This window comes from Mus caroli, chromosome 13 (assembly GCF_900094665.2).
Source record: "Mus caroli chromosome 13, CAROLI_EIJ_v1.1, whole genome shotgun sequence".
Classification (NCBI taxonomy): domain Eukaryota; kingdom Metazoa; phylum Chordata; class Mammalia; order Rodentia; family Muridae; genus Mus; species Mus caroli.
The window spans coordinates 50,938,783-50,966,263 of NC_034582.1; the positions used below are offsets into that span (position 1 = coordinate 50,938,783).

The window sequence follows — 27,481 nt, forward strand, 5'->3', positions numbered from 1 at the left end:
AAGCCAAGCTGCAGCTGGCTCCTACGGCCTGTAGGCTGTGCAGAGGTCTGGGTTTGAGCCTGAGGCACCCAATATTACCAACAGAAGGCTTTAAACATAGATGCTGTGGGTAGATATCATGGATAGGGATTTTCAGAGTCCGGCAGGAAGGTAAAATGACACATATACAGGGAACATCACCGATGACTAGAGCTGCTCCCGGGGCCCTCAGGACTGAGCACTCAGACACCGGGCATGTGACCCAGCTTTCCATGTATCATGTCTTACCATCCTCCCAGTCTATGTCTGAGGTTCCTGCTGTTCTCATTTTACAGATGGAAAACCGAGGCTTAGAGATGAACTGATTTGCCCAAGGTCATACAGCAAGTGTGATCAAGCTGAGCTTCAAACTTAAGTCCAAGGCTCGCTGCTTTCAGTCACAATGCACTTGCCCATGACAATGTCCACGGCTCAAGGTCAAACAAAAGAGTGGAGTGGTCCCCTTTACTCAACAGACAATGGAAAAGAAAAGGTAGGTCTCTTTTGTTATGTCCTGAGTTTGAGGTACCTGCAGGATGTCCCCAAAGAGGACCAGTAGTTATCAAAGATGCCAAGGTCGAGAACAGGGTAAAAATGCCACCTAGATGGCTTTTCTTCCCTAGAGAGATGGTCTACAAAGTCTAGGTGAAGGACAGGAACTCAGAGAGGCTGGTGAGAAATATGGAGAAGATGGTGAAAGTCAAGGAGCCGAGGCTTAAAGGGGAGCACATATCAAAGGTCAACTGGTGCCATCTATGATGGCATATATCCAAAACCTACCTTGGATTAAGTGATAAAGCAGAGACTGAAGGAGTGAGTGCTCAGGTGACAATGGAGACAATGAACTTGGAAATGAGGAAAAGGAAACAAACTGAGAAGGCAGGAACTGCCTGCCTGCCTTTGAAACTCAACAGTGGGCACAGGATACAGAATGGGAGCCAGGGCAGAGGAGAGACAGCATATCCCTGGATTTCAGTCTGAGGAAGCAAGAAAGGACTACACGGGCAGGACAACTCTTCCTTTACATGACGAGGTATGTCCAATGACTTTTTCTTTGTTGGAAACAGAAAGAACAAGGGAGGGCAGGTGAGAGCCTCAAAGTTGGACAATCAATGGTCTGAAAAAAGGGCCATGTGAATGGGCAAGAATAAAGGGACTAAGGACCTATAGGCCAGCCAGGCTACATGAGAGTTCAAGTAAGTGGGAGAGTCACCCAGCTGAGTGCCATAGACACATATAGTCACATGCTATCCTCTGAGTATAGAAGGGGAGACAGTGTAGGATGGACCAGATGTGTCAGAAAGGCAACAGGCAAGGAACTAAAGAGCACTGGTCAGAGAGTGACTAAAGGGAGCTTACTCTAGTGAGCACGAGCTTGGCCTGGGAAGAAGAGAAAGGGTCAGAAGACAACACTCGGGACAAGGAAGAATGGATGGATCATGCAGACAACACAAGCATGAGCATAGCTTCAGAGCATCAGGGATTAGTGCCTAAAGGCAAGAGCAGGAAGAATGTCTCAAAATGGGATGAAGACCAGGGAGAGCCTTGCTTTTACCTTGCTTCCAAGGTGCTAGAGAACAAGCAGTCATCACTCCATGCCTACCAAGAAACTGGATTCTTGATGGCAGCCAAACTAGTTAAGGTCCTCAGAGAGGGGGCTGACATCCAAATGCATAATGATAATAGTCTCTGACCTAACACTGTATGTTTGTTCCTCTCTACAAGGCTCAGGTCAAGTGGGCAGTGTCTCCAGGGTACTCTGTGATCAGAAGGTTCAGTGCATGGCAGGCTAGAGAGATGCAAGGTGCATTACAAGCATAGGAGACTTCCCTGAGGATGTCTGCAAAGGAGGGAACATCTGAACTGAGCCCTGGAGTAACAGTCTTTCAGGAAGGATACACAGGTTTATAAAATGCACACCAGACCTGGGAACTGTGGAACATGCCTTCTGGGGACTGCTCAAAGGCCAGAGACCACTACAGCGGGTGGAACACTCTGGAGGGCAATGGGGCGGGAGCAAAGGAAGGATGACCATTCTCTGAAGGTAGCAGCAGGACCTTTTGCTTAACTACTTGAGGTTGCAGAAGGATCTTGGTTGTCCTTGGGCTGAAAAGATGGAGAATTACTTCTGCCTTCCAGAGCTCTAGGGTTGTTTGACCACCCAAGAACTGGAACTAGCTGGCTGTGAAACCACATTCCTTCAGATGGTGGTTCCTGCATGTGGCACTGAGCAGATGCAGCTGGGGGTAGGCAGGTGAAGGAATGGAGCTGCAGGTGACTAGTCATCAAGCCCTGGGGCTCATCTAGCAGCAGGGCTGTCCAGGAATAGCTCCCTGGCTTTATCCTCCATGCTGAGTGAGGACTGGTTCATTGCCATGGCTTCAATTACATCTCTGCGCTGGCAACTGCTAGTCTCACACCTCCACTTGCACTTGAATGCCTCCCAGGAACCTTCGTCAATGCGCCCCAACTGCACCAGAACTATCATACTGGCTCCCACCTGGGACACACCCAAGGGGGTCTCATGCTGGAGGGTCTCTCTCATGTTGCCATTAGAGTCCCAAGCCTGTCACTTCTCTCAAGTCTCTCAGCCCCAGTCTCAGTCATCTCCCCCTTGGTCTTGTCTTTTCCTACCTGGAGTATCAAACTCAAAGTTTCTTTTCCCTTGCCTTCCAGTCTGGCCCTTGGGTCACCACACGGCAATCGAGACACAGACTTGAGCGAGTCAGGCCTCTGGTGACAGCCTCTTATTTGGAGGCTAAGGTCAAGGCTGACATCCCTGGAGCAGGACCTCCGAGACTCTCCTGTCCCCACTCCCTGCCCTACTCTGTGGCTGTCAGCACTGGCTCTGCCACACTGCTGAGGGCTGTGCTGTACCCACTGCCCTTGTTCCCTGGACCCAGCTGATGAGTCACCCTCCTGTTATTTCACTCCTGGGCTTTACAAGACAGGGCACTTCCCTCGCCCTGGTACTTGTCACACCCTAATGTGTTTGTCCAGTTTCGTGTCAGTCTCCTCACTGGACTCGGTTTCTCCCAGGGTAAGAACTGAACTGTTACTGTTTGGCTCCCAGTGTTTGTGGGAATGAATAAATGACCTACGACAGAAGCAGCAAATCCTCGGCTTGGAAGACACTAGCAAGCAGCCTGCGGCGGCGGCGGCGGCAGAGACACAGTTCCTGCTCCAGTTCCTTGTCCCTGGGGTTTCCCTGACCCTGATGCCTCCCAGATTCATTCAGACCTTCCCATAGTAGTGAGGATACCAAGGTTTTTTGGCAGCCAACACCATTCATACCCCAGAGGTCTTAGGGCTTGGGGTAAGGGAGTCCTCAGGGAAGAGAGGCAGTAGAGCTGAACTTCCCCCCCACACCCACCTTCTTTTTCAGCTTGTGCCGGGCCCGCTTGGCAGCCCTGGCGCTGTTGGGGACTTTGGGCTCCGTGCTGTTGATGAATTCCAGCAGCTCATCCACATCTCGGTGGTCCACCGCAGGCTCCCCAGGGATCCCGCCCAGGGTGCCCCCCTTCATGGGCAGCTCCTCTTTCCGCCTGGTCAGCCTTGAGCGGAGCTTCTCCCGGATCTCAGTATAATTCCGGCTCGTCGGGGCAGCGAGTGGCTGGGGGAGGGGGAGGTGCTGACATTACACCCTGGGCCTGGGAGGCCCGTGGCACTCCCACCCACTGGCACCATGTATGTGGTGAGAAGCCAGATAATCATTCTCTCTAGCATCAGCCACCAAGGCCAAATGGCTTCATCCTCAGTAGACTCTGAGCTGAAGCAGTGGTAGGTATGAAGATGAGGGCAGAGCGTGGTGACCGAGGACTGGGGAGCCAGGGAAGCAGGTGTGAGCCTGGGTTTCATCGCTTGGAAGCTGTATGACCTTGGGTGAGTCACTCAGTCTTTTCGAACCTCAATTTTGTCACCTCTAAAATGAAGATAACAATGCCTCACTCAAAGGTGACTAGTAATTCTAAATTACTTCCACACTTCCTATCCTAAACTGCTCTGCCCTAGCCAGCAGCCTTTTCCTCTTCTCCTGTGAGACTTCTGAATTGCTCTGCTGTCTAGAGATAGCGAGTGCCCTGCCCTGAGCCTCCTTGGTGCCACCTGTGCTCATGGCCTGGACCTCAGCTGGCTGTCACACTTGGGGATCTTTTGCTTCCACTCTGCCTTCATCATGCACAAGCGTTCACTTCTCTGGGATTACACACGTATACATACTCATCAGAATCATAGCTTTTTTCTCTCCCACTTCCTCTCCTTTTGCCTAAAGAAAAAAAGTCAATCTTAAGAGAAACCACGAGAAGAACACAGCCAATAAAACGTTAAGATATCCCAACCTCACAAATGTGCCTCCAGGCTGAAGCAAGCAGACGTTGTTGCCAGGGCTCTGACTCCCAGTATGGCAATCACTGCCACGATCAAGGGGTCTCTCCTCTGCCCCTGGCTGCCCAGCCCTCTCTGCCCAGGCAGGCTCACTCACCGCATTGTGGCCGAAGAACTCACAGTAGCAGCAGTCACAGAACTTCCCATCGCGGGGGTGGGTGGAGGACGAGGTGCAAGAGCTGCGCTCAGAGCTGCTATCCTCTTCCTCGCCCAGACCCTCATCTGCCTCACAGGCCAGGCCACTGTGTGCAAATTTGTGCCCCTTGCACCCAGGGTCCCTGCTGCAAGGGAGAAGGGCCCAGAGGTAAGAGTGGGTGGTGTAGGCACAGAATATAGCAGGAGCCTAGAAAAGTATCCCAATCCCCAGCCACCATTCCAATGACCCTCCACCTGTCACATTAATACCTCCTGTAAAGATCAGAGCCTGGTAAGAGTCTCCAGTACCACAAATGTAAAGACTGACCCTGTGGAAGTTTCGTGCATGCACCTATTTGATGGTGCTGTGTGGATACCTCTCTAGCTCTCAGTTTTATCAAGCCTTGTGATAGTGGTGGGCTGTTCATCATTTGTCTTTCAAATGTGAGCCTGCCCCTTGCATTCTGGAGTCTGATTACACAGCACATTCACCTTGCAGAGCAAGTTCTCAGTGAACAGGAATATAAACTGACTCTCAGGGCTGGTGGCTCTTCTGGAATAGCCTCAAAAACAACAGTTTTTTTTTTCCTACTTGTCCAGGGTCCTTTCGGCACACTTGAGTCTTGTGTCTGTGTCAGTGGGCAGAGCTTACTTACTCAAGAGCTCTGTGATGAGAAACAGCAGCTGTGTCTACTGGGGGCCACAGACTAGAAGATCCACTAATGCTCAGACTGAAAATATATTCAGCACGACACCTAGCCATCCTGTTTAGCAATTGTGGAGACTGGGACACAGAGCACTTGGCTGCTCTGCTCAACGGGGAGCAAATAACAAACTCCTGTTTTCTTGTGCACAGAGTTCATGCTTTCTCCACTTACATTCTGCCTCTGAACTCTGGCAATGAGTTGGAGCGACTTATAAACAATATTTCCCCAGAGCAAGGATGAGACAGACTGAGAGGTCCCTGAATCAAAGCCGGGGAAAAGCAGAGCCCTATGATACAGCAGCGGCAGCTGGAGTACTGCAGAAGCTGGTACCATATTTGAGGGGGAAATAAGAGTAAGGTGACAGTGTAGGACAGGCCAGTGGAGCCCATGTCTGCTTCCAGAAAGGTTAGTAAACACACAGGAGGGTTAGAAAAGTAGTTGTTACCAATGGCGCCTATAGGAGTTTACTTCAAGCTCGCCAGTGTTCTGAAGATACAGATGGCTTGCTACTCTTTACTGGTGGTTACATGGAGAACCCTATAAAAGCAGTTCTCCCATCTACTCTCTCTTTCCTGCTGGGATCAAACTCAGGGCATTCTGCATCTACCACAAAGGGAATCCAGAGCACACACATGTGCTCTTCCTCCCTCCTCCCCCTTCACTCTCTCTTTGTATAAAATTGGTCTTTCTAAAACATCTGAGGCTGGCCTTGAACTCTAGCTCCTCCGGCCTCTGCTTCCCAATGCTGGGATCCTAGGTATGTAGCACTCTGCATGGGAAAAAGCAGCTTGCCAATGTGTGTGAAACAATGATCAACAGTATAAAGGAGGGAAAGCTTTAGAGCTTTAGAGGGAGAGCTTTACAGCTTTAGATGTCGGTTATTTTACAATAATGGAATGACCTAATGCTCTGCAGCTGGAGAGCCACAAAAGAACTACAATGAATATTCTCCAGCCCCACACACTGAGGGAATAGGAAGGCCACACTACTTAACGGAAACAGCAAGGTCCAAGTCCATACGTCACTGACAACATGGGAAAGATGCATGAGAGTGCCTGTCAAGAGTGGTGGCAGCAGGCTGGGAGGTCTCAGACCGGGAAATACAGACCCATGATAGACATCATCAGCCTACTACAACAGCTGCCTTCAATACACTCACTTTCAAATAAAGGCTAACAGAACCACAGAGCCTCTTCTAGGGCTCTAAATGGCCCAGATCTATTTAAACACAGGCTCATCACAACAGTATTTCTCTTGGTTACAAATCTGGAAATGAACCAGATTTGACAGCACACCTTTAATCCTAGCACTCAGAAAGCAGAGGCAGGTGGACCTCTGAGTTTGAGACCAGCCTGGTCTATAGTGAGAGTTCCAGGAAGGACAGCCAGGGCCAAACAGAGAAACCCTGCCTTCAAAAACAAAAACAAAAACAAATTGGAAATGCTTCAATGTCCAGGGGGAAGAACATAAAATAATTATGCTATAACTGTACAGTAAGATATTACAAGGATACTTAAGCTTTGAATGCAGTTTTAATTACGTAAATGATCATGATATTTAAGAGTATTGCCACACAGGTCGGAGGTGATAAGAAACATTTGCAACCCCAGTAGTAAGAGGCTAGGCACACAAGTTAGAAGAAGGCTAGCTTAGGCTATATGGCAAGAGCCTGTCTCAATATGAAGAAAATAAAAAATTGCCACATAAAATATTTATCAAATATAGACTAAATGATGCCATTTACATACATAAGTATCTCCAAGAAAATAGGCCACAATACTGAACGTGTCTCCTCAGGTTGTGAAAACCCATCCCTTTCTTACATCTGAGCTGTTCTAAGCTTTAAAACATTATAATTGGGGGAAAAAAAAAACAAAAAAACAATGAAAAAAACCCTTAATTTAGAGCTTATTTATTTTTGGTGCTAAGCAATCCAACAGAGGACCCGCTCTAGCCATTTCTTCCAGCCCAATCTACACTTTGTTGTCCGCAAGTTTTCCAAACTCTTAGGCTCCAGTGAGCAGGGAGTGGCGCCTTTCACGGCACTTGCTTACCTGTGAGTGCTAGGGAGCGGCTGAGAGCTTGGTGGTGGGAGGAGAGGACCACCACAGTGCCCGCTGCAGTGCCCGCTGCAGGGGTGGCTGCACCCCGAGAGTGGTGGAGGCATCTTCAGGAGTGGCATGCTGGTGGAGGGCGGATGAGGGCTCTGACATGGCCCCGAGGGGTGGGTGGCAGTGGCAGCAGCCATAGGGCACTCTGAAGCCTGAGGGGGGAAAGGTGCCGCTGGGGTGGTGGGCAGTGGGGGTGGGTAGGATGCCGAGCTGAAGGAACCAGGGTGAGAAGGAATCAGAGATGCTGGGTGGGGGGGAGGGCCAGTGGGGCTGTTAGGGGGAGCAGTGAGGTCTGAGTGCTGGTGGTGCTCCGAGACAGGGAAAGCCTCACCTGTAGGTGGAGGGGAGAAAGAGGGGTCAGACCTGGAAGGAAAGCCCATGGGCTCATTGCCACATCATCCTTCTTCCTGTGGCCAGAGGGTGCCCTAAAATGTGTGGCTAGGCATTCTCAGCCGCAGTATGCACACAGAATGTCTACTGTTTCTCCGAGTCCTTATTCTCAGGCCTGAGAAAGGAAGCTATAGCAACCTCGGGATCTAACTCTGGGCCACATGGACCAGAGCAGCCAAGGTATGCCTGATTCCTGGGAGGCTGCAGAGTTCTGACTGAAGTAGGAAAAGGCTTTGATGACTCTCTTCTGCTCATGGACTAAGATAACTTGAATGATGAACTCAATTCACATAACTTGAGGACAGTACCATTTGAACAACTCTCCTGTCCATTTAGAAGTATGGCATTAATAATCCAAAGGCTTTCCTCTGGGTCTTGAGTACTGGTATTGAGTTTAAGGAGATTCCTGTGGTCTGCCAGCCTGCCAGTCTTTCGGAGTACATAGTGCTGTCTACCTATCCCTCCAGTAGACAGAACAAATCCAAGGAGGCTGAGAAGCAGAGGCTCAGATTGTTGATGGGAGAGAGGGCAGGTATACATGACCTAAGTCTCACTTCCCAGGCTACTTGTTCCCCACACAGTATCAGCCCCCAACTTCTCGGTAGGCAGTATTTTGGAACTTCCGAGTCTTGCAGAGTCTTGCAGAGATAGCGAAGGTCATCCTGCTACCATCAGAACAGGTCCATGCTTACTTATTTAATTAACTGAATTCCTCACTGACAGGGCCAAAGTAGAGAGGCAAACAGCTACCTACACAGAAGGGGGCCCAGAACTTTCCAAAGCTTAGACTCACCAGGGATGGCAGGAGAACTCCCAAGTGAGCTGCCTGGCACAGCCCCGCTGGAGTGTGGGGAATTCCAGAGGCCTGAGAGCTTATGTGCTGACAGGAACGAGCTGGGATCCCAGTCCCCTGAGTTCCCATGGCAGGAAGAGGAGGAGGAAGATGAGGATGATGAAGAGGACGAGGATGAATGAGAGTCACCCCCACAAGACTGTGATTTGCAGGATGTATGTGACAAGGAGATCTGGAAAGGAGAAAGAAAAAGGCTCATGGTCAAACAGTGGGGCTGACCTGCTCCGTCAGGCCTTAGGTTATGGCCAAAGCACAATCAGTGTGGGCCAAGCACTGGTAAGGACTATTGTGCTCCCAGCTGTGTGACAGTGGACCGTGGGCAGAGCCTAGCTCTGAACATGGGCCATTTGATAGTGAAGAGCTGCCAACAAGATGAAAGGACTTCAAATCACGAGTGTGGCTTAGTGTTCAAGCTCCCCCAGCCCCTTTCTTTCTCCTCCATTTATTTTGTTTTAATCTCTGGGGCTTTATTTTTATCTTATGTGTATGAGACTTTATCTGAAAGCATGTCTGTGTACCATATGCCAGAAGAGGACATCAATCCCCTGTGACTGGAATTACAGTAGGTTATGAGCCACCATGTGGGCTCTGAGAACCAAACTCCAGTGCTCTGGGAAGGGCAGCTAGTGCTCTTAACCACTGAGCCATCTCTCTAGCCCCAGACTTTCAATTCTTTCTTATTTCTTTGGGTAATTTTTGAGACAAGGTCTCTCTATGGAGCCCTGGGTGTTCTGGAGCTCACTAGGTAGAGAAGGCTGGCTTCAAACTCACAGAGATCCGTCTGCCTCTGCCTCCTGAGCACTGGGACTAGAAGGGAGTGCCACCACTCCCTCCCTCCCTTCCCTTTAGGATGCACATCTCAGTGTGATGTGCGAATGTACTGTCTATAAGTGCAGATGCTTATGAGTCACAGTGTGCGAAGAGGGCCGAGGGCAGATGCAGGTTCTCCCCTTCCACCTTGTTTCAAGCAGAGTCTCCTTGTTGGTTTGCCACTGTGTAAGCAAGGCTCGCTGGCCCATCAGCTCCAGGCACTGTCCTGCCTCCACCTCCCATTTTACTGCAGGAGCCTGGGGAATCACAGATATGCGCTACCCTATCTGGCTTTATCTGGATCCTGAGGACTCAAACTCGGGGCCTCAGGCTTGATGGCAAGTGCTTTTTCTCAATGAGTCACCTCCCCGGACCGACTTCCTTTCTTTCTTCTTTTCCAGCACTAAGGAACGAATCCAGAGCTTTGTACACACAAGACAAACATCCTACTACTGAGCTCCATTTCCAGTCCCAAAGCAAGAAGTCTTGAAAACTGAATTGATTCTCTGTAAATGGAAATCTGGGTAAATGAGAATCTGGCTAATATGACTCAGATGCAGTCTTTCATAGCTCCCAGCCTTACTAATGTCTTCTGACCGAGGCACACCTCAGACCTCCACTGGTCTCTTTCATACTGCTTGCCTTTCAAGTGGCCACAGAGCTGAAGGCATCAGGGTCAGGTGACAGACAGGATCAAAATTATCTACATCCACTAGTAGGCCTGTCTCGTCTTCCCTCAAATCTGAACCCAGCTCGCAAATACTAAGTGCAGCCCGGTGGTTTCTCTGAGCAGCCTGGGCCGAGCCTCTTGCGGCCAGGGGAACGAGCTGAGCTTCCTAAGGGAGGAAGGCAGCTCTGCACCCAGGGTCACCTGTCACCCAGGGTCACCTGTCTGTTGGCTGTTACCTACCGCCACTGCATGGTCTCCACCTGTCTGCCTCTCCTCCTCCTCCATGCTCTTTCGGCAGCTCTGGCAGACCCACAGAGGCATCTCGCCTAGGAGATTCTTGACGAGCTTTGGCATGAAGTCAGGGGGCAGCTTCTCACCCTGCAACACCAGTCCATTTTGTGAAGGGCCTTCTTCCCAGCCTTTGCGCTCGCGGTGACACAGCAGGCAACAAGTCTGCACAGACTGGCTGGAGGTAGGGGGAACCTGTCCAACACACAGACACGGGTTCCCAGGAGGGGGAAAGGCTGCCTTAGAAATGATGCTAACATTATTAATAACACCACTTATCACGTGCCAGGCACTGGGACAGGCACTTTAGAAACATAATTTAGTTTTAGTCCTTGTAACAGCTCTGCAAACCAGGTGTTCTTATTCCCATTTTTTAAAGATGAAGAAACAGATTTCAAGAAGTTAAATGAGTTGCCCAAGGTTACAGAGCTAGTGAATGGTTGACTCTCAGTAATGTTACTCCAAAACTCATGCTCAGATGTCCTCCTCAACACATCGAAGCCTACAGAGGTGCTTCTCCCCTCTTGGAGGAGCCTAGGACGGGCCACAGATCTACGCAGGCTACAGATCAGTCCTCACCTGGAGGGGAATGGACTTCCTGTCTTTGGAGAGTTAGGAAGAGCATGCACGCTTTCCAGAGAGATGAACAATTAATTCCTTTAGCATTGCAGTGGGATTTTAGAGAAGGGTCTGTAGACAAACAGGGAGAAACAGACCCCAGTGCTCTTTTGGGTAAGGATGGTGAAAAAAAACCCTGGACCCTGGGTCAGACAGACACACACTCCATCTCAGTCTCAGCATGAGGCAGCTGTCAACCTTGAGCAAGCTATTTAACCTCCCTGAGCTCTGCTTCCTACCCACCCTAACAGTGCTCCGGGTACCACAGCCCAGGCCCAGATCATTACTCAGCCTGCTCTGCCCCTCTACGACCAATCTGACTCAGTCATTTCCATCTGAAGGTTTCCTTTTGCACTGGGTCCTGACTGGGAACCTATTTATATTTATAGCCCCAATTAATGATTTTCCAGCCCTAGTCTCCCTCCACTGACGCTGCACATGGCCCATCCTTTGGACCAACAGGATATTAGCAGACAATCTGAATAGTGTATATGCACTTCTTGTATCCTTGCATGGATGGCCTGCATGATCTTGTGCCTCTGACACACCATGAGGGAACTGGAGAAAATAGGAGTGTTCCTACCTAACCAGTCAGCTGATGAGATCTGAGTGAGCCCGGCTGAAACCAGACAGGCCTGCTTAGAGCTGCAGGAACACCCCATCAAGTAGCAGGTTCAGGGGAAATAATGAATGGAATGTTTTAAACGACTAGGTGGCAGGTAGTTTGTTATAGCAACAGACAACTCGCATGTAACTTTCAAGTTTACACTCCACTAGGTACTGTGTCTGTAAGGGTATGTTGTTTCCTGTGATATCACCTCCTCACAGTGAATTGGGACCAGAGTATTCTTAAATGAGCCATGTTGTCATCCACTAACCTGGGTCCCTGGTTTCTCACAAAAGGAACCAGCAGTGACAACAGGAGTACAAGGAAAGACTCAGGGAAGTGTAAAGGACTGGGGAGAGTCTCCGAGATAAAGACATTCACAAGTAGAAGTTATAAAACACACTAACACTCTGCCAAGGGGCTGTCTCAGTGAGCAAGCCAGCTGCTTAACTTAAGTACGTGCAAATGGAACTCAGCCGTGTCATTTCACAAGGGTGGCAGGCTAACGAAGAATGCTTAGAGAAATGAAGGCAAAGGGGGACTTTTAAAATGTAAGCATAAGTATGTACTTATTGTGTATGTGTGCACACAGGCAAGAGGACGAGTTGCTGGAGCTGCTCTTGCCTCTCACCTTGTGGGTCCTGGGGTTGAACTCAGGTTCTCAAGTTTGATAGCAAGTTCCAGTAGCTATTAAGCCATCTCACTCCAAAGGTGGAGTTTTTGAGTACAGCACTTAGGGCATTTTTCAAAGGTGTAAGGTGAGTTATAGTCAACTGTAGGTAGACAGGGGAAGGCCCCAGCATGCAGGGCTTAGCGCCTCATGGTATACAAGAATGCCATGACAACCAGGACAAGGATCCTCAGGACAGCTCTCACCTCACTAGGACGTGATGGTCCTAAAATAATGACATGAGGTTGTTGTTGCTAGGTATTTTCTTTGCTGTATTTTTTTTTTTTTTTTTTAAGACAGGATCTCATGAAGGTCAGGCTGGCTTTGAACTCATTATTTAGCCAAGGGTAGTTCTGAACTCCTCATCTTCCTGCATCTACTCCTCAGTGTTAGGATTATGGGCATGTGCCAGCATGTCTGGCCAGGAAGAAAAGTCTGAAAATAGTAAAAATCTTTAAATCAGTCTTTTCTCCTCTCTCTCATGCAAAATCAGGATCATGTACATGTAAGATTTTTATACAGTCTATAAAGTACAATATATAGGGATTTAAAATATTTTTGTTTTATGTTTTTTGGTTTTTTTTTTGTTTTGTTTTGTTTTTTGTTGTTGTTATTGTTTTGAGACAGTCTATCTAGCCATAGGGTAGCCTGGAACTCACTATGTAGGTCAGGCTAGCCTTGAACTCAAGAGAGTTTACACACTTTTCTTTGCCTCTCTAATGCTGAGGACTAAATTCTAGAACTATGTCTGGCCAATATATGTATGATCTTGAGCAATAATTCAAGTGTATACTGTATACCCCCACAGTACAAAAAATGCCTTCTCGGGGCTGGAGTGATGGCACAACATTTAAAAGCACTGACCGTCCTTCCTGAGGACTTGGGTTCGATTCCCAGCAGCTACATGGAAGCCCACAAAAGTGTCTTAACTCCATTTCCAGAGGGCCCACTCCCTTCTTCTGGCCTTTGCTTGAACTGGGCATGTACATGGTACACAGTCATACATGTAGGTAAAATATTTATATACATAAAATTTAAGAACTGCTTTCTTTACTTTCTTTCAAAAGCAAACACAGAATTGTTATAATTTTAAGTGTATGACCAATGGTACTGTACTGAGTCAAAGTAACTGTGGAAAGTGCGGCAGGAAACACTGGCTTTGGTATTTACCCTGCGCAACCATCATGTATAAGCTGTATGATGCTGACCAGGTCCTACTTCCTCCCTCTGCTCATCTAGAACAGGATTAAGTCCTAATCTGTAGGGTCAGCTTTGAGAATGCAATGTGATAGAGAACCTTCTCCAGCTCAAAGCACACAGTTGTTGGCTAAACAGAGGATACTAATTACATGACAGGAACCATGGAAACAGTAAATGACTACCAAATCTTATTATACGACTGAGAACTTGTCATATACAACAAATACAAGATGTTAGATATCTTTTTGGGGGGTGGTGGGGGGGCTTGGGGGCTGCCCTTAAACTTGTAATCCTCCTGCTTCAGCTTTCTATGTGCTAGGATTACAGTTATAAAGCTCCTTGTCTGGCTTGTGTTAAACATCTTAGTCTCTGCCTTTAACCCCAGGAAGTCAAAAGCTTAAGTCCCCCAGAACCCTGCACCTGCTTGCTTCTCCCTTTGTTAAAGGGAGTGTTCTACTTAAGACCTGTTCATCTCCATTTCCCAACAAAGAGTTAAGGCCTTAAAGGCCACAGCATAAATCCACACCCCTCTAGACAATCCTTGACAGGAATGGTTGTCCTGGAGCTCACTATGGAGAGCAGACTGTCCTCAAACTTCCTGAGTGTTTGCTATCGAGTGCTGATACTCTGTGCATCGGGGCCTGCCTCAAGGCTAACTCTCAGATCTGTGAAGCATCCTCATAGCATTACAGTTGGCAGGCAGTGTGGTGATACCATCCTTGAAATTACTGCTTCCTACAGAGCAGGTTCTCACCTCTCTAGCCTGCCCAATTGGAGCCTGCTGCATGGCTCCAGTTTCAAATCTGCAAGGAGTACAATAAGATATTGCCAGCTAAGAAAATACTGTGACGTTTTTCTCAAGCTCAATTAGGCCACAAAATGAATGAATGAGCCATTAATGAAAGTCATTCTATAGGGCAGGCTGCCTTTCCTGATAAAGGAAGAAATAGACATGGAAGGCTAACTAAGCTTTAAATTGAAGCACAGACACCATCTGCATTGCATTGCCCAAAGGTCTAAGGAACAGTAGGAAAAAAAGCACTCAGTGAAAGGGGTCAAGACAGTGGGAACTGAATCCCTACAGCAGGCCTTCAACTGTTTGTTACTAACAAGCCCACACTAGGCATTAGCTGGTCACAGTCCTCCCTTAGTCTACCGCCCTTACTTCCTGTTCTCAGGACTGTGTCATTTGGAAGGGTCACCCCCAAAAGCCCTCAGATTCTGGTGTCTTTCTCAGGATACAAGGCTCTGTGGGGCTAGGAGATTTGCCATTTTTTTGTTGTTTTGAGAAAGGGTCTCACCACCTCACCACCAGGGATGGGGCATGGTGATAATGGGAGTACCTCTAATCCCAGCACTTGGGAGGCAGAGGCAGAGTACTATCTAAAGTTTGAGGTCAGACTGATCTCCAGAGTAAGTTCCAGGACAGCCTTCAGAGGCTTTACAGAGAAACCTTGTCTCAAGGGGGAAAAAAGAGTGGGGGTGGGGGGAGGCATTTACTATAAGCTCAGGCTACCACCAAACTCACAGTCTTCCTGCCTCAGCCTCCTAAGTGCTAGGACTACAGGTGTGTGCTACTATATCTGACTCTCTTGACATTTTCATTTCTGCTTTTTTATTTTTCTAAGTATGTTTTTATTATTTTAATTATGTCTATGTGTTTACAGGTACTTTTGGCAGCCAGAATTATTGGAGGTAATTTATAGGCAGTTATATGAGCCACCCTAAAATGGGTCCTGGGAATCAAACTCAAGGCCTTTGCAAGAGTAGTTCATGCTCTTAACCACCGAGCCGCCTCTCCAGCTTTCACTCTGAAACTATATTGAGTGTGTGTGTGTGTGTGTATGTGTGTGCGTGCATGTGCGCACACGTGTATGTAAGTGCGTACATGCAATGTGCAGGTACATATATACAATGGCACATGGGTGACGGTCAGAAAACAACTTTTAAGAGCAATTTCTCTTTCTACTATGTGGGTCCAAGAACTCAACTAAGGTCATTAGCCTTGGCAGTATGAATCTTTACTGCTGAACCCTCTTGCCAGCCCATCTCTCTGTTTTCATTGTTAAGGGTGGTAAGACACCCAAGACCTAAGAGATGTCACAATTCCTTTAATTAATGCCACGGCTAAGAAAGCTCTGGCTCAGGGCTCCTTCTAACTGCAGTGCCCATTACTTCTCAATCCTGGCAAACATGGTCCCTATGCCTTGAGTCTGGGAGCCCAGGCTTTCAACATGCTGTTCTCCAGGCTGTATTGTTATTTCTCAACAAAAACATGGCCATCAAGTGAATGAAAACATCCAGTATTTTCTTGTTCACAAAGGCTCAGGGAACTAATTCTTAAACCCAGATTCCCCGGGCAGCAGCTAATTGTTCCCACTCACCTCAGATTAAATTTCAGAGCCTCTGGGGTACAGGATTAGTCTACAGCAAAACATGAAGGAAAAAATTCTAGTGATTCTGTTGATTTTGTTTCTCACCAAAAAGATTTCTAGATAACTGTTTCACTCTTCAAGTGAACCCAGAGGCTCTACAGAGAGGGATGGCTCACAGGAACCCAGCTGTGGTGTGCACATCCCAGGGCAGGGGAGCCAGGTTCAGGAAGCTGGAATGTGTGGCCACTGAGTCCAGTGTCTGTGCTTCCCACCAAACCCACTGTCTCTGCTTGGCCCTGGAAGCATTAAGTTAAGGGAGCGTCTATTTTTTATGCCATACAGTGCCAGTTTTACCTTGAAAGAATGTCTTTGTTATTTAGACAAGAGTATCAGCAGACATTTCCTCAAAAGAATAAACAAACAAAATAAACCCATTACTTCAAGAAAAACTGTCAAGTATTTGTGGCCAACAATAAAAATTCAAGCTTTCAATCAAAAATTTTAATTAGAAAGTCAGGCATTGGTGGCTCCTACCTCTAATCCCAGCACTTCAGGAGGCTGAGGTAGGGGGATTACCATGAGTTTGTGGCTAGAATGGGCTACAGTGTGAGAATCTAAACAGACAGACACTTAGAATTTGGGAAAGCTTATATCACTGCCGCCCCAGCTTTAGAGTCTCAGTCCTGGGTTGAGGAATCGGGAATCAGAGTTATTAACAAAGGTTATTTTTTGGCATAATAAATAAAGCCCATTTCCCGTATGACGAAAGCTTGATTTCACAGAATTATACATTTGAGGAATCCATCTCAAGTGCTAGGTGCACATCAGATTGTCTTGTTTTCACTTTTGTTTGGAGGTTGGGTCTTACTACATAGCTTTGGCTGGCCTGGGACTTGCTATGTAGACCAGGCTGCCTTGAACTTAAGAGATCTGCCTGCTTCTGGGATTAAAGGCGTGTACAACTGTGCTAGTCTCAGACAATGGATTTTTTTTTTTTTTTTTTTTTTTTTTTTTTTTTTTTTTTTTTGGTTTTTCAAGACAGGGTTTCTCTGTATATCCCTGGCTGTCCTGGAACTCACTCTGTAGACCAGGGTGGCCTAGAACTCAGAAATCCGCCTGCCTCTGCCTCCCGAGTGCTGGGATTAAAGGCGTGCGCCACCACGCCCAGCTGACAATGGATTTTTAATGTAAAATAAATACAGACTTAACACTGAGCTCATGGCTTTGTGCAGGGTGAGCAGAGTGTGTGTAACCTGTGCATTCAGGAGCCTCTATCCAGGAGTGCATGTGGAGGCCAGAGGGCTGAGAATCTAAACCCTGATCCTCCCACCTACACAGCATGCCTCCACCCCCAACTTTATTAAAAAATTTGCAAAATGAAAATGGGACCATTTTCCGTTCTTAATATATAAAATTAAATATCTATAATTCTTAACTTTAAAATAGAACATTTCTTCATTATTATTATTATTGTGAGTATACATGCATTCATGCCCAGGAGCACACACACCATATATATGTGTGAACATCAGGACAACTTCAGGAGTCTCCTCTCCTTCCTCCACGTAGATCCCAGGGGTTGAGCTCAGCTCATCAGGAGTAGCAGCAAGAGCCTTTCCCTACTGGGCCATCTCACGGGCCCCCACATAATTATTTTCCATAAAAATTGTGATTTATATTAATGTGGTAACTTAAACATTATTAAATTCCAGGCCTATTGTGTGTTAGGCAATAAATCTTTTTTTTACTGTTGTTGTTCTTGTTGTTGTTGTTTTTTGAGACAGGGTTTCTCTGTGTAGCCGTGGCTGTCCTGGAACTCACTCTGTAGACCAGGGTGGCCACGAACTCAGAAATCCGCCTGCCTCTGCCTCCCAAATGCTGGGATTAAAGGCGTGCGCCACCACGCCCAGCAAGGCAATAATTCTTATCAGCAATTATATAGCTCGTGGTCTATCTGAGCAGCTTTTGGGGCATGACTTTAGACTGGCTTTTTTGTCCATAGGTTGTCAAGTGTCAAGAGAATAACCCTGATCAGCAGAACAGACAGGTGCCAAGATCTGTTCTGAAGCTGGACTGAATTTCAACATTCAGCCTGGTCTCCTCCCAGGAGTTCCTCTCGGTCCCAAGAGTTCACGGATGTTTGTACCAGATTTCCCAAGACACATGCTGTATCTAGCCAGCTGCTCTGCAACAGGTTCCAAATTCTATTCTGAAATAGCCCACGAGAGTACTATCCTCTCAAGATACTAAACTCCAAGAGCTTCCCTGACACCTAGCATCTACAATTTCTCATTTCCGCCACCGTTCCACACACTGGACAACTCTGTAGTAAACTCCTAGCATCCCATGAGACCCTAGCCAAAGGTCAATGAAACTTTCTGAACTTCCTAAGCTAAAGTTATTCTTTTAGTGTAACACCTGCCACATGGTGCCACATTCCTGGCAGAGCGTAGCTCTCTGGGGCATGGAGTGGCTGCTGATCATTTACATATGTTCAGAGACCGAGTGTGATTTGTTGTCTGTCACATAGCAGGCGTTCATTTAATAAATGAAATTTTAAAGCCTTACGGCTCAATGTCTCAGCTACTTAACATCAGGAATAGAATTTAAATAGCAAACCCAGTCCCTCTCCTGACCTGCTGTGCTGAAGGCAAGGCTCTGGTGAGAAGGAAGTCAGAACTAAGACTCTCAGAATGCTAGAAATCAGAGCTACAGTTAGTGCCCTAGGCGCTGACCAAACCCCACCTTGGTGGTTTAGAACTTTTTCTGCAATTCTTACCCTTCTGGTAGGCAGGAAACTGCTTCCTTTTCTAAGGCCAGTCGGTAGAGACCCTTGTCTGGTCATATAAGCTGAGTAAGGGCACTGCAGTGAGGCTGGCTGATCCTAAGGACCCCACGCCTAACCAGCACAAGCTGTTTGTTTCAGTCCTAGTAGCCAGAGGAAGGCCAAGCTGCTCATTTACCCAGACACCTGGGCCAACTGCTGCTCTACTCTTTTAACTCCGAGACAGTCTCTCTTTCTCTCTTTCTCTCTCTCTCTCTCTTTCTCTCTCTGGGAAAGGAGCATGAACTTTGGAGACATTGTTCTAAGTTCAAATCCCTCTTCTGCCATTTCAGTATTTTGAGTATTACTCAAATTCTGAGTCTCAGGTTTCTCAATTTATGAAATGGGAATAACACCATACTTCACAGAGTTGTGAGGACAGAAGGAAATAAATTATGTAAAGTACCTGGCCTGGGTCTGGCACACAGTAGGTGCTCAATACCCGTTAGTTTCTTTCCTCTTCTGCCCTGGAAAAAATGATAGGGAAACTTACTAAGTAAGACTTGCCCAAACCAAATGTATTACTTGAAGCACAGGACGGAGAACTAAACAGTGACCTGCAAGGCATCCTTGAACCCCCACGTGGTACAACAAGGCCCTGGTTTCCTAATCAGAATCTTCAGTTAGCAGCTCCTCTGCCCTTTCTTCCTGCCTTAGTTTCCCCACATCCCTTTTCAGTATAAAGATACCTATTTCTTTCATTCTAATGGGGGAAAATCAGAAAGGGAGCCATGAGCTTTGGATAGAGGATAAAGGGGGAGACAGGTATATTATGAAACTGCAGCATGTTCCTCCTGCAACTCTGCTAATGGCTACCTAATTTGAAGGATGAGGATGATATAATAGGGGCAAACTTAGACCCTTCCTAGGATACAAGCTTGTCTTGGTCTTAACTGCCCATGAAGGACCATTAAGTACTACTTTCCCCAGTTACAAACCCTCTAAGTTCTTAGTCAGAGCGAACAGGGCCCTCTACAATAGAGTGATTGCCTAACTTAAGTGAACAGAAGAAAAAATAGGATCTCACTATGTAGCCCTGGCCAGTCTGGAATTCATGATGTAGACCTGGCTGGCCTCAAAAATCACAGAGGTTTATCCGCCTCTGCCTTGAATGCTGGAATTATAGGCATGCACCACCATGCATGGCGTCCCATGTCTTACTTGTTTAAATCTGTTATCTCTACAAGACTTCCACAGACAGACAGTGTTCCAGGAATCACTGTGTTCCAATCATTCGTCAGAGATACACTGGAGGCTAATATACAACACAAGATGAGCAGTTGAATAGTTAACTCAGGAAGTGGAGGAAGGTGAGCTTTTTGGTTTTGTCTTTTTAAATTTAAGTGCATGAATACTGTGCCTGTATGCATGTCTGGTGCCTATAGAGGCCAAAAGAAGGTGTTGGATCCTCTGGAACTGGTATTACAGACAGTGTGATTCACCACGTGGGTGCTGGGAATTGAACCCAGATCCTCTGGAAGTGCTCTTAAACCTGTGCCAACTCTTCAGCCCAGTTTTATTTTTTATGTGATACTAGGAATCAAGCCCAAGGCCTTAGACTTGATGCAGGCTTTCTACCATTGAGTTTTATCCTCAGACTCTAGCCCCTTAAAACAAAACGAAACACAATGCTTGACTTCCTCAAGTTAGCAGCTTCCAGATCCAGCCATACTCAAAATCATCTACTAGAATCTAAAAATGGATCTTGGGTGGGCTCCGGCCCTAGTTGGATAGGTCACAGATGGAACTGAACCAAGGATGTGGCCATAGTGAGGCTGGGGTGAGGAGACATGGACTAGAGAGAGCAATCCCAGCTGCCTCTCCCACAGATTTCCGTTCTCACACTCTATCACAGAGGGTTGACCAGACCATCTGCCTCCCTACTTCACACCATCCCTTGCTTCCTCAGCTGCCCAAACCACCAGTAGTGGAGCATAACCTGACTTCTCCCTGCTCTCCAAATGAGCCCAGGCACTGCTCATCCCTTCTTTGTAGACTAGCGACTCTCAACCAAGTAGGTCCTGAGTCTTTGGGTACCCTTTCACAGGGTTCTTACAACAGATATCCTGCATTTCAGATATTTACATTATGACTCATAACTGAAGCAAAATTACAGTTATGAAGTAGTATCAAAATAATGTTATGGTTGGGGGGACTATACATGAGGAACTGTTATATTAAAGGGTCACAACATTAGGAAGGTTGAGAATTGATGTCGTAGACACTACTTCCTTTCTCCACCTTACTTTCCAGAGATATCCAACCATTAGACTAGGCTCTGAGAAGCTTCTCTGTCCAGCATTCCCTGGGTTACCATATCCTGGGCATCCAAAGAAGCAAGCACCTACAGTTATAGCTACCATTGTGCTACGTGCCTGACAAGTCTGACTTGTTGGTCCCTATTGTTAACCAAGTAAGCCTGGACTCACTGTCCTTTTATAAAGGAGTACACAAACCGAGGAGGCTTAAGACACTCCCAAAGGCTGCAGGATTTGCCATATGAGCTCCCTAATGTCAGGAACCAGGTTTCATTCCCTTCTCCTTTTGCAGCTAGTCCAGGGTCTGGCATTAAGGGCTCACTTAGTGTTGGTAAAACAAATGAAGTTGACAAGAGTGCACTGGGTATGACAGTATGTATGCCAGACCTGGCCTGAGTGAGGACCAGGGAGTCAGCACTGTGAGGTATCCAACAGCCACATACTGTGCAATAAAGATCACATATAATATATACCATTAAAGTGATTTAATTAAAATGGTCCCGACTCTAAAAATTTCTAGGTACAGTAAGTAAAAGTGTTATGATTACAATCCCCCATCTATTATTAGACATTAAGCTAGTAACTCTAAGACATCTTAAGGAAACTAAAAACTTTAAGTGGAATGGGCAAGTCCTTATCATCAAATGTCATTGGCATTTTTGCACTGAGATTTCTTTCTGGCTTACAAAAGAACTAGGTGGTTCTAGGCAGGATGGCCCTGAGATCCTTTCCTCCCACTGGCCATGACCGTGGTGCAGGCACAAGGCAGCGGCAGCGGCAGGTCTGAGGGTAGGAACCACCTTGACCTTCTGTGTATCGCAAACAAAGGCCCTGGTTACAGAGATCATTTTGAAGCTTGCTGAGTAATTAAACATAATGAAATGGTTTCAATAACCGTACTGACTGATCACCTCAGCCAGTTCCTCAAGGGAACAGATTTCCTCTTAGCACTGCAAGAACCAGGTCTCTGGAGGCCTTCACACTAAACTGGACTGTCCCAGGAGATGTTGGAGAGACGGGAGGGGGAGAGCAGGGTGAGCTCACCGCCAAGAAGCCCAGTCTCCTTAGCAAGCCTCCTGGGTTCTAAGCACGCACACAGGCTGCCAGCTGAATGGGTTAGGACTAAAATCAGCTGGTACAGTAGTAGGTAAGGCTGGCTTTGGCCACACTACACAGCTCCTGCCACCATCCTAGGCTGCTTTCACATTCTCTTGTTGACAAGGCTCAAATAGGGAAAGAGAGCAGCTCTGAGACACAAAGCGAGAGGGAAGGTGGGGAGTTAAATTCAAGTCTGTCAGGCTGTTCTCACGGCCTCCTTGGACTGTTCTGAGGGTCTGTGAGCTGACCTGCCTCCGCCTTTCCACCGTCCTTTGCTAATAGAACAGTACCTGTTTAAGCTTTATCTCCAAGTAAAAGGGTTGGAGGATTTGGGTGAATAGACCAGATTTAGTGGGCTAGAACAACTGAAAGGCCTTTTGGGATCCCAAATAATCTTAAGAGATTGTATCTGAAAGTGTCCAGGTCACACGAGTGAGCTAAGAGCTACAGAGAACCAAGCTGGAGCCAGGCTACCTAAGGAAGCACTGCCACTCAAGCACTCAGGATGACTTAGAGAGACTCGGGTTCAGCACCAGCAATGCTTCAGGATTCTAAGAGGCACAGATGTGGGTATGAAACATCCTCTGCTTCATTTTTTCCTATTGTTATCGAAATGGGTGATGTAGACTAGGCTGGCCTGTAACTTGCTATATAGTGCAGACTAGCATTGAATTCAAGGCTATCCTCCTGCCTTAGCTTCCCAGGTGCTAGAATAGAATTACAGGCACAAACTACTGCCCCCTGCCACACAGTTACTTCAAAACACCCACTTACGTTAAGAATAAAAACAAAACAAAACAGTGTATGGGTTTTGGATCTTAGAATAAGTCTGTGGGCTAGATGTAGTCTTATTTGCCACCCACAGACTTGGTTCAGCAGGTAACATTGAATTTTACCTTCCATATTCACTCTACATCCAGACAAAAGTGAGGGGGGTTAAAAACCAAGATCCTTAAGAAAGATATGACAGTAGACAGAGCAATGTCCAACCTCTACCCTGACAACAAGAACTTTTGACCAGAGCACAAAAAGCTGTGTCTTGACTCTCATTTCTACCCTTAGCAAAAAGCAGGGTCCAATCAGAGCTGGTCTTTCAGCTCCCTTGTGTGTGTCAGAGTGAATTTTTACTTGATTGGATTTTTTTTGCCTCTTGTTTGTAAGTGGGAGTCATTTGTGTAAATGTTTAATTGCTGTGGGTTTCTGTTTTCCCATCTGAGAACGGGGTAATTGTAGTTATATCCTCTAGTCTGTTTACTGTTAGTCACTAGGACAGGGATCTGGTGACTAGTTGACAAGGCTCCTGCACTCTACAGTGTACATGGACAAGCAGACAAAGAGCCCAATCAGCTGGCTAATGCATCAAATCAGTGCTAGATGCTGAGGGGCGCACAGGGGAGGAGGAAGGTATGCGGGCTGGAGAGATGGCTCAGCGGGTAAGAGCACTGACTGCTCTTCCAGAGGTCCTGAGTTCAATTCCCAGCAACTACATGGTGGCTCACAACCACTTGTAATGGGATCCGATGCCCTCTTCTGGTGTGCCTGAAGACAGCTACGGTGTACTCATATACATAAAATAAATAAATCTTTAAAAATAACAAAATAAAAGTAAGGAATGCTAACCACCCAGCATGAATAAAGGAATGAATTTCTAGGTCTTTCTTTATAGACAAGAATCTATCAAAACCTGGATCAGAGGATCTAATGAAGGTTCTAATCTGGGACAACTGTATTTCAATGAAACTGAACAGTTAAGACACCATCCAAACTTTCTGGGCTCTCTATGTGACAGGGGCTCTAGAGCACTGTATGTCTGAATGGGAAAGAAAGAGGAAAACAGACGGCTAGCTACATGGTTCTCTTCTAGATAACAACACTCTTTGGGGGGCGGAGGGTCAAAACAGGTAAGAAGGGGAAGCACCGTCTGGTTGAAATGGAGACCCAGCAGGAGCACAGGGCAACCTGTGAGAGCCTAGGCTGCAGAGCAGGGTGTTGGGTACGCTTCTGACATCCAAGAAGTTGAGAGACTTTCATTAATTCAAAATCCTCTCACCGAGACACAAAGGAGAACACATCAAAAGTAGGTTACAATAAGCGCAGGTTCTGGCCTGATTCAACCTTCCCCTCCTTCACCTAGTTACTTCTCCGTAAAGGCAAAGCCTGGGACAGGCGTGGAGGAGCCAATGAATGGCATCCTCCCAGCCCGTGGTGTTCACTGTTCAGTGCTTCGGACAGACACATCAACAAGTTTCATCACAGAAGGAGTGGTGCCATTGAAGGGAAGCAAAGAGGGTGGTGGGCACAGAGGGGGCACTTGGTTTAACTGGGGAGGTCAGGGAAAGCGTTCCAGGAATGGTACCCCAAATGGCATCCCCACTCACATGCACAATTCCAGAGATTCTACTAGAAGGCTGTCAAGAGCCATGCCTTCAGGCTGCACCAGCCTCCCAGAGTCCCCTGCTGCCCGATGCAGTGTCTGCAGAGCCAAACGCATCTTCCGCCACGCCTCGTCCTCATCCGGGCGCTGCATCCGACCCTCCAAGACTCCTGCAGGGGCCTGCCTTCCTTGGCAGGCTCAGCCAAAAAACCAACTCAAAACTCTTTTGTCAGAGCAAGCTTAGGGCGAGCCACCCAGCCCCGGGTGCCACAACCCTCCCTGAGCAACTGTGGCCCACGCCACCCCCGCCTCTCCTGTTTGCTCATTTTTGCTCAAAAGAAAGTGACCTTCCAGGTGGCAAGCTGGAGCTTATGAGAATCCTCCCAAATACTCTTACTCTCGCAGGATTCACCAAACTAGTGGACTGGTGGGGTAGGAGGTGGGAGTGGGGGCGCCTTGGGACAGGAGATAGGAGGAGAACAAGGGTTTCCTCTTTAGTGGAGTTATTCTAACAGTCTTTGGGGCCGCCTGACTCTCTACTCCAACTGTTCTGCTGGGTAGGGAAAGAAGAGAGGTCCCGGAAGGCAGATGCAGAGAGGTACAGCTGTTGAGGGTAGCGGCTGCAGACGGTGCAGGGGAAGGGATGAAGCTGCTGGGGGCGGGGGCGGGGGCGGGGGCGGGGGGGCGCACAGAGGCTGCAGTCTTGCAGGTTCCGGCGCCCTGAGATGATGGTCTTTTAGGGGCAAGGGGGGAGGCGGATCAGGTGGCTCCAAAGGGAAGTGGAGGGCAGAGAACCCAGCGGTGGACTAAGCGGTGGTCTCGGGACCTGAGAGAGTCCCAGAGAGCATAAATGGTCAGAAGATTTAGCTCCGGAGCAGGGCCTGAACGGGTAGCTTTACAAGGGTCGCAAGAGGGTTGGCTGAGCTTTGGCTTTGGAGAGGGGTCCAGCCTCCATTCCCGGCAAGCGGGTTGAAAGCATCTGCCCCGGACTTGGGATTTGGCCCCAGACCCACAGCATGGTCCATGCCCACTCCCGCCCCACTCCCGCTCCCGCTCTGGGGAGGTGTAAGCAGCCCGGCAGTCGGAGTCGTCTTGCTCGATCCTACCTGAGGGCCTGGAGCCAGCTTGGGCTCGTCTTCCTCTCGGGGGCCGTCGCGATCCGGCTCGGCGGGCACCTCCGGGGGCCCTGCACCCGCTCCCGCTTCCAGGCTCGGCGGCGGCGGCTGCGGCTCGGGCGCCTGGGGCTTCTGCAGCCCCGCGGCCCGCGCCCGCTCCCGCCGGCCCGCGCCGCCGCTCGGCCTGCTCCGCCTCCGAGTCATGCTGCCTCTCGCGCCGCTCCCCCGCTCGCTAGCTCCTCTCGTGCCTCCGCCGCCGCCGCCGCAGCCGCCGCCGCCGCTCCCCTCACAGGACAACAGCCAATATGGCGGCGCCCGGCGCCCCTCCCCGCCTGCTGCCAACAGGTCAGAGGGCACACTCAGTCCGCGCCGCCGCAGTCGCCACCGAAGCCACCAGCGCCATTTTTAATAAGGCCACCTCCCTGAGCTTCGCAGGAGACCAGCCCCAGGCGAGATCCTGTCCTAAGCACTAGTCCGAAAGGCTGCGATCGGCTAGAGAAACACATTGGGCGCTGTAATAGCGGGCCTAGGAGCTTAATTATCCATTAAATAATGAGTGAACTACTAATTTTTTTTGCTGCGAACTTTTCACGCTCATCTCTTGGCCCCTCCCTAAATCACTTGGAAACAGGTACGAATTATTCCTATTTTGCAATGGACAAGCACTGGCTGCAAAATGCCTACCAAAGATTCCTAGATATCGATATCATCCCACCACACCTGTGGCCAGCCTGAGGCGAAGGAATAGGCAGGTCTTTACTTGTCGTTTACTGAGAGCCCCACGTTCTGTACTCAGAACTGCAGGACCCAGACTCGGGGCTTTCTTGAGGCTGATGGGAAAGGGGGTCACTTAAATAGATAATAGGATCGGCGTGACAAGGATGAAATGATTAAAGCACATACTCTGGCAATGTTTTTTTAAAAAGTGGTATGTGCGAGAGAGGACTTTAACCCACAAAGCAAAATTAGAAATGTTTTAACAGATCAACATTTTAGTTGTTAATATGTCATCTCCACCCATTTTTGTGGGGCAGAAAAATACAGGCACATGGAATAAAATAATAATAATAATATATTTTTTTAAAGTTTCCTATGCTGTCTTATGCCTTGTCGAGTGAAACTGAAACTTTTTGGTAGTTACATGTGGAATTTATATTGATAACATCAATCAGAACAAAATCTGAAACTTTGACTACCAAGAAGTAAATAAAATTTTAAAAATTACTCTGTTTATCTTATTGTTTTAATAGGTGTGTGTGTCGATGGGACTAGGTTAAACTTCTTTGACCTAACTTGCTCCATCTTGAAGTCTGTCCTCCATTTTGCATGGCCCCAATTCCAAGAAAAACCACAAATGTTCTAAGACTAGAGTCTACCACTCAGGGAAGGGGAGGAACATCTGGCCTTTTCTCCAAGATCCTGAAACAGTTGCCACCTTCTTTCCCTGGGATACCCAGGGGCCACCACAGACCAGTCAGGAGCCAGGACCTCTGGAAAGCCCCCTACCCACAACCAACCATGGTAAAGGTTGCCTAGACCCTCACCCTAATCTTCCATTTCATACCTGGTTGTGGTTTTCTGCTTTAAAAGGCCTATGAGCCCACTTCTTGAGCTCATTGCTTCAGCTCCCGAGCCTGACTGCATCTCTAGTCCAGCTTGTTTCCCTTGGTGAATAAAAGCTGCTTTTGTTTGACTTTGGATTGTGGCGGTCTGTGCCTCATTATTTGTGTGACCTAAGGCCCAACATTTCTGTGTGTGTGTGTGTGTGTGTGTGTGTGTGCCTGCGTGCGTTCTCAATCAGTGATCTAGAGTAGAAGGGCCCACTGTGGGTGGTGCCATCCCAGGCCTGGTAGTCTTGGGTTCTAGAAAAGAGCAAGCCAGCTGGGCGTGGTGGTGCACGCCTTTAATCCCAGCACTCGGGAGGCAGAGGCAGGCAGATTTCTGAGTTCGAGGCCAGCCTGGTCTACAAAGTGAGTT

General features: G+C 47.9%; 1 protein-coding gene and 1 long non-coding RNA gene across 6 annotated transcripts in view; one reads left to right on the top strand and one right to left on the bottom strand.

The window, feature by feature from the left end:
- The window catches only part of Fam193b (family with sequence similarity 193 member B), a 32,177-nt gene extending 6,348 nt beyond the window's left edge, over positions 1–25,829 (bottom strand). For 2 of the 5 annotated variants that reach the window (XM_021179794.2, XM_029468362.1), the window contains exons 1-6: positions 25,496–25,775; positions 10,318–10,560; positions 8,538–8,769; positions 7,298–7,685; positions 4,499–4,682; positions 3,392–3,631 (exon numbers count right to left, since the gene is read on the bottom strand). In XM_021179794.2, the coding sequence (XP_021035453.1) occupies positions 3,392–3,631; positions 4,499–4,682; positions 7,298–7,685; positions 8,538–8,769; positions 10,318–10,560; positions 25,496–25,708 (1,500 nt within the window). In that variant the 5' untranslated portion in view covers positions 25,709–25,775. Of the gene's footprint in view, positions 1–3,391; positions 3,632–4,498; positions 4,683–7,297; positions 7,686–8,537; positions 8,770–10,317; positions 10,561–19,065; positions 19,127–24,393 lie in introns of all 5 variants that reach the window. The other 3 variants (XM_021179793.1, XM_029468365.1, XM_029468363.1) reach the window with 3 other exon arrangements.
- Positions 25,830–25,930: 101 nt separating this feature from the next.
- On the top strand, positions 25,931–27,204 carry LOC110308629. The gene is made up of 2 exons (XR_002379584.2): positions 25,931–26,135; positions 26,755–27,204. It is a non-coding gene; the product is annotated as an uncharacterized LOC110308629 (long non-coding RNA).
- Positions 27,205–27,481: the final 277 nt, after the last annotated feature.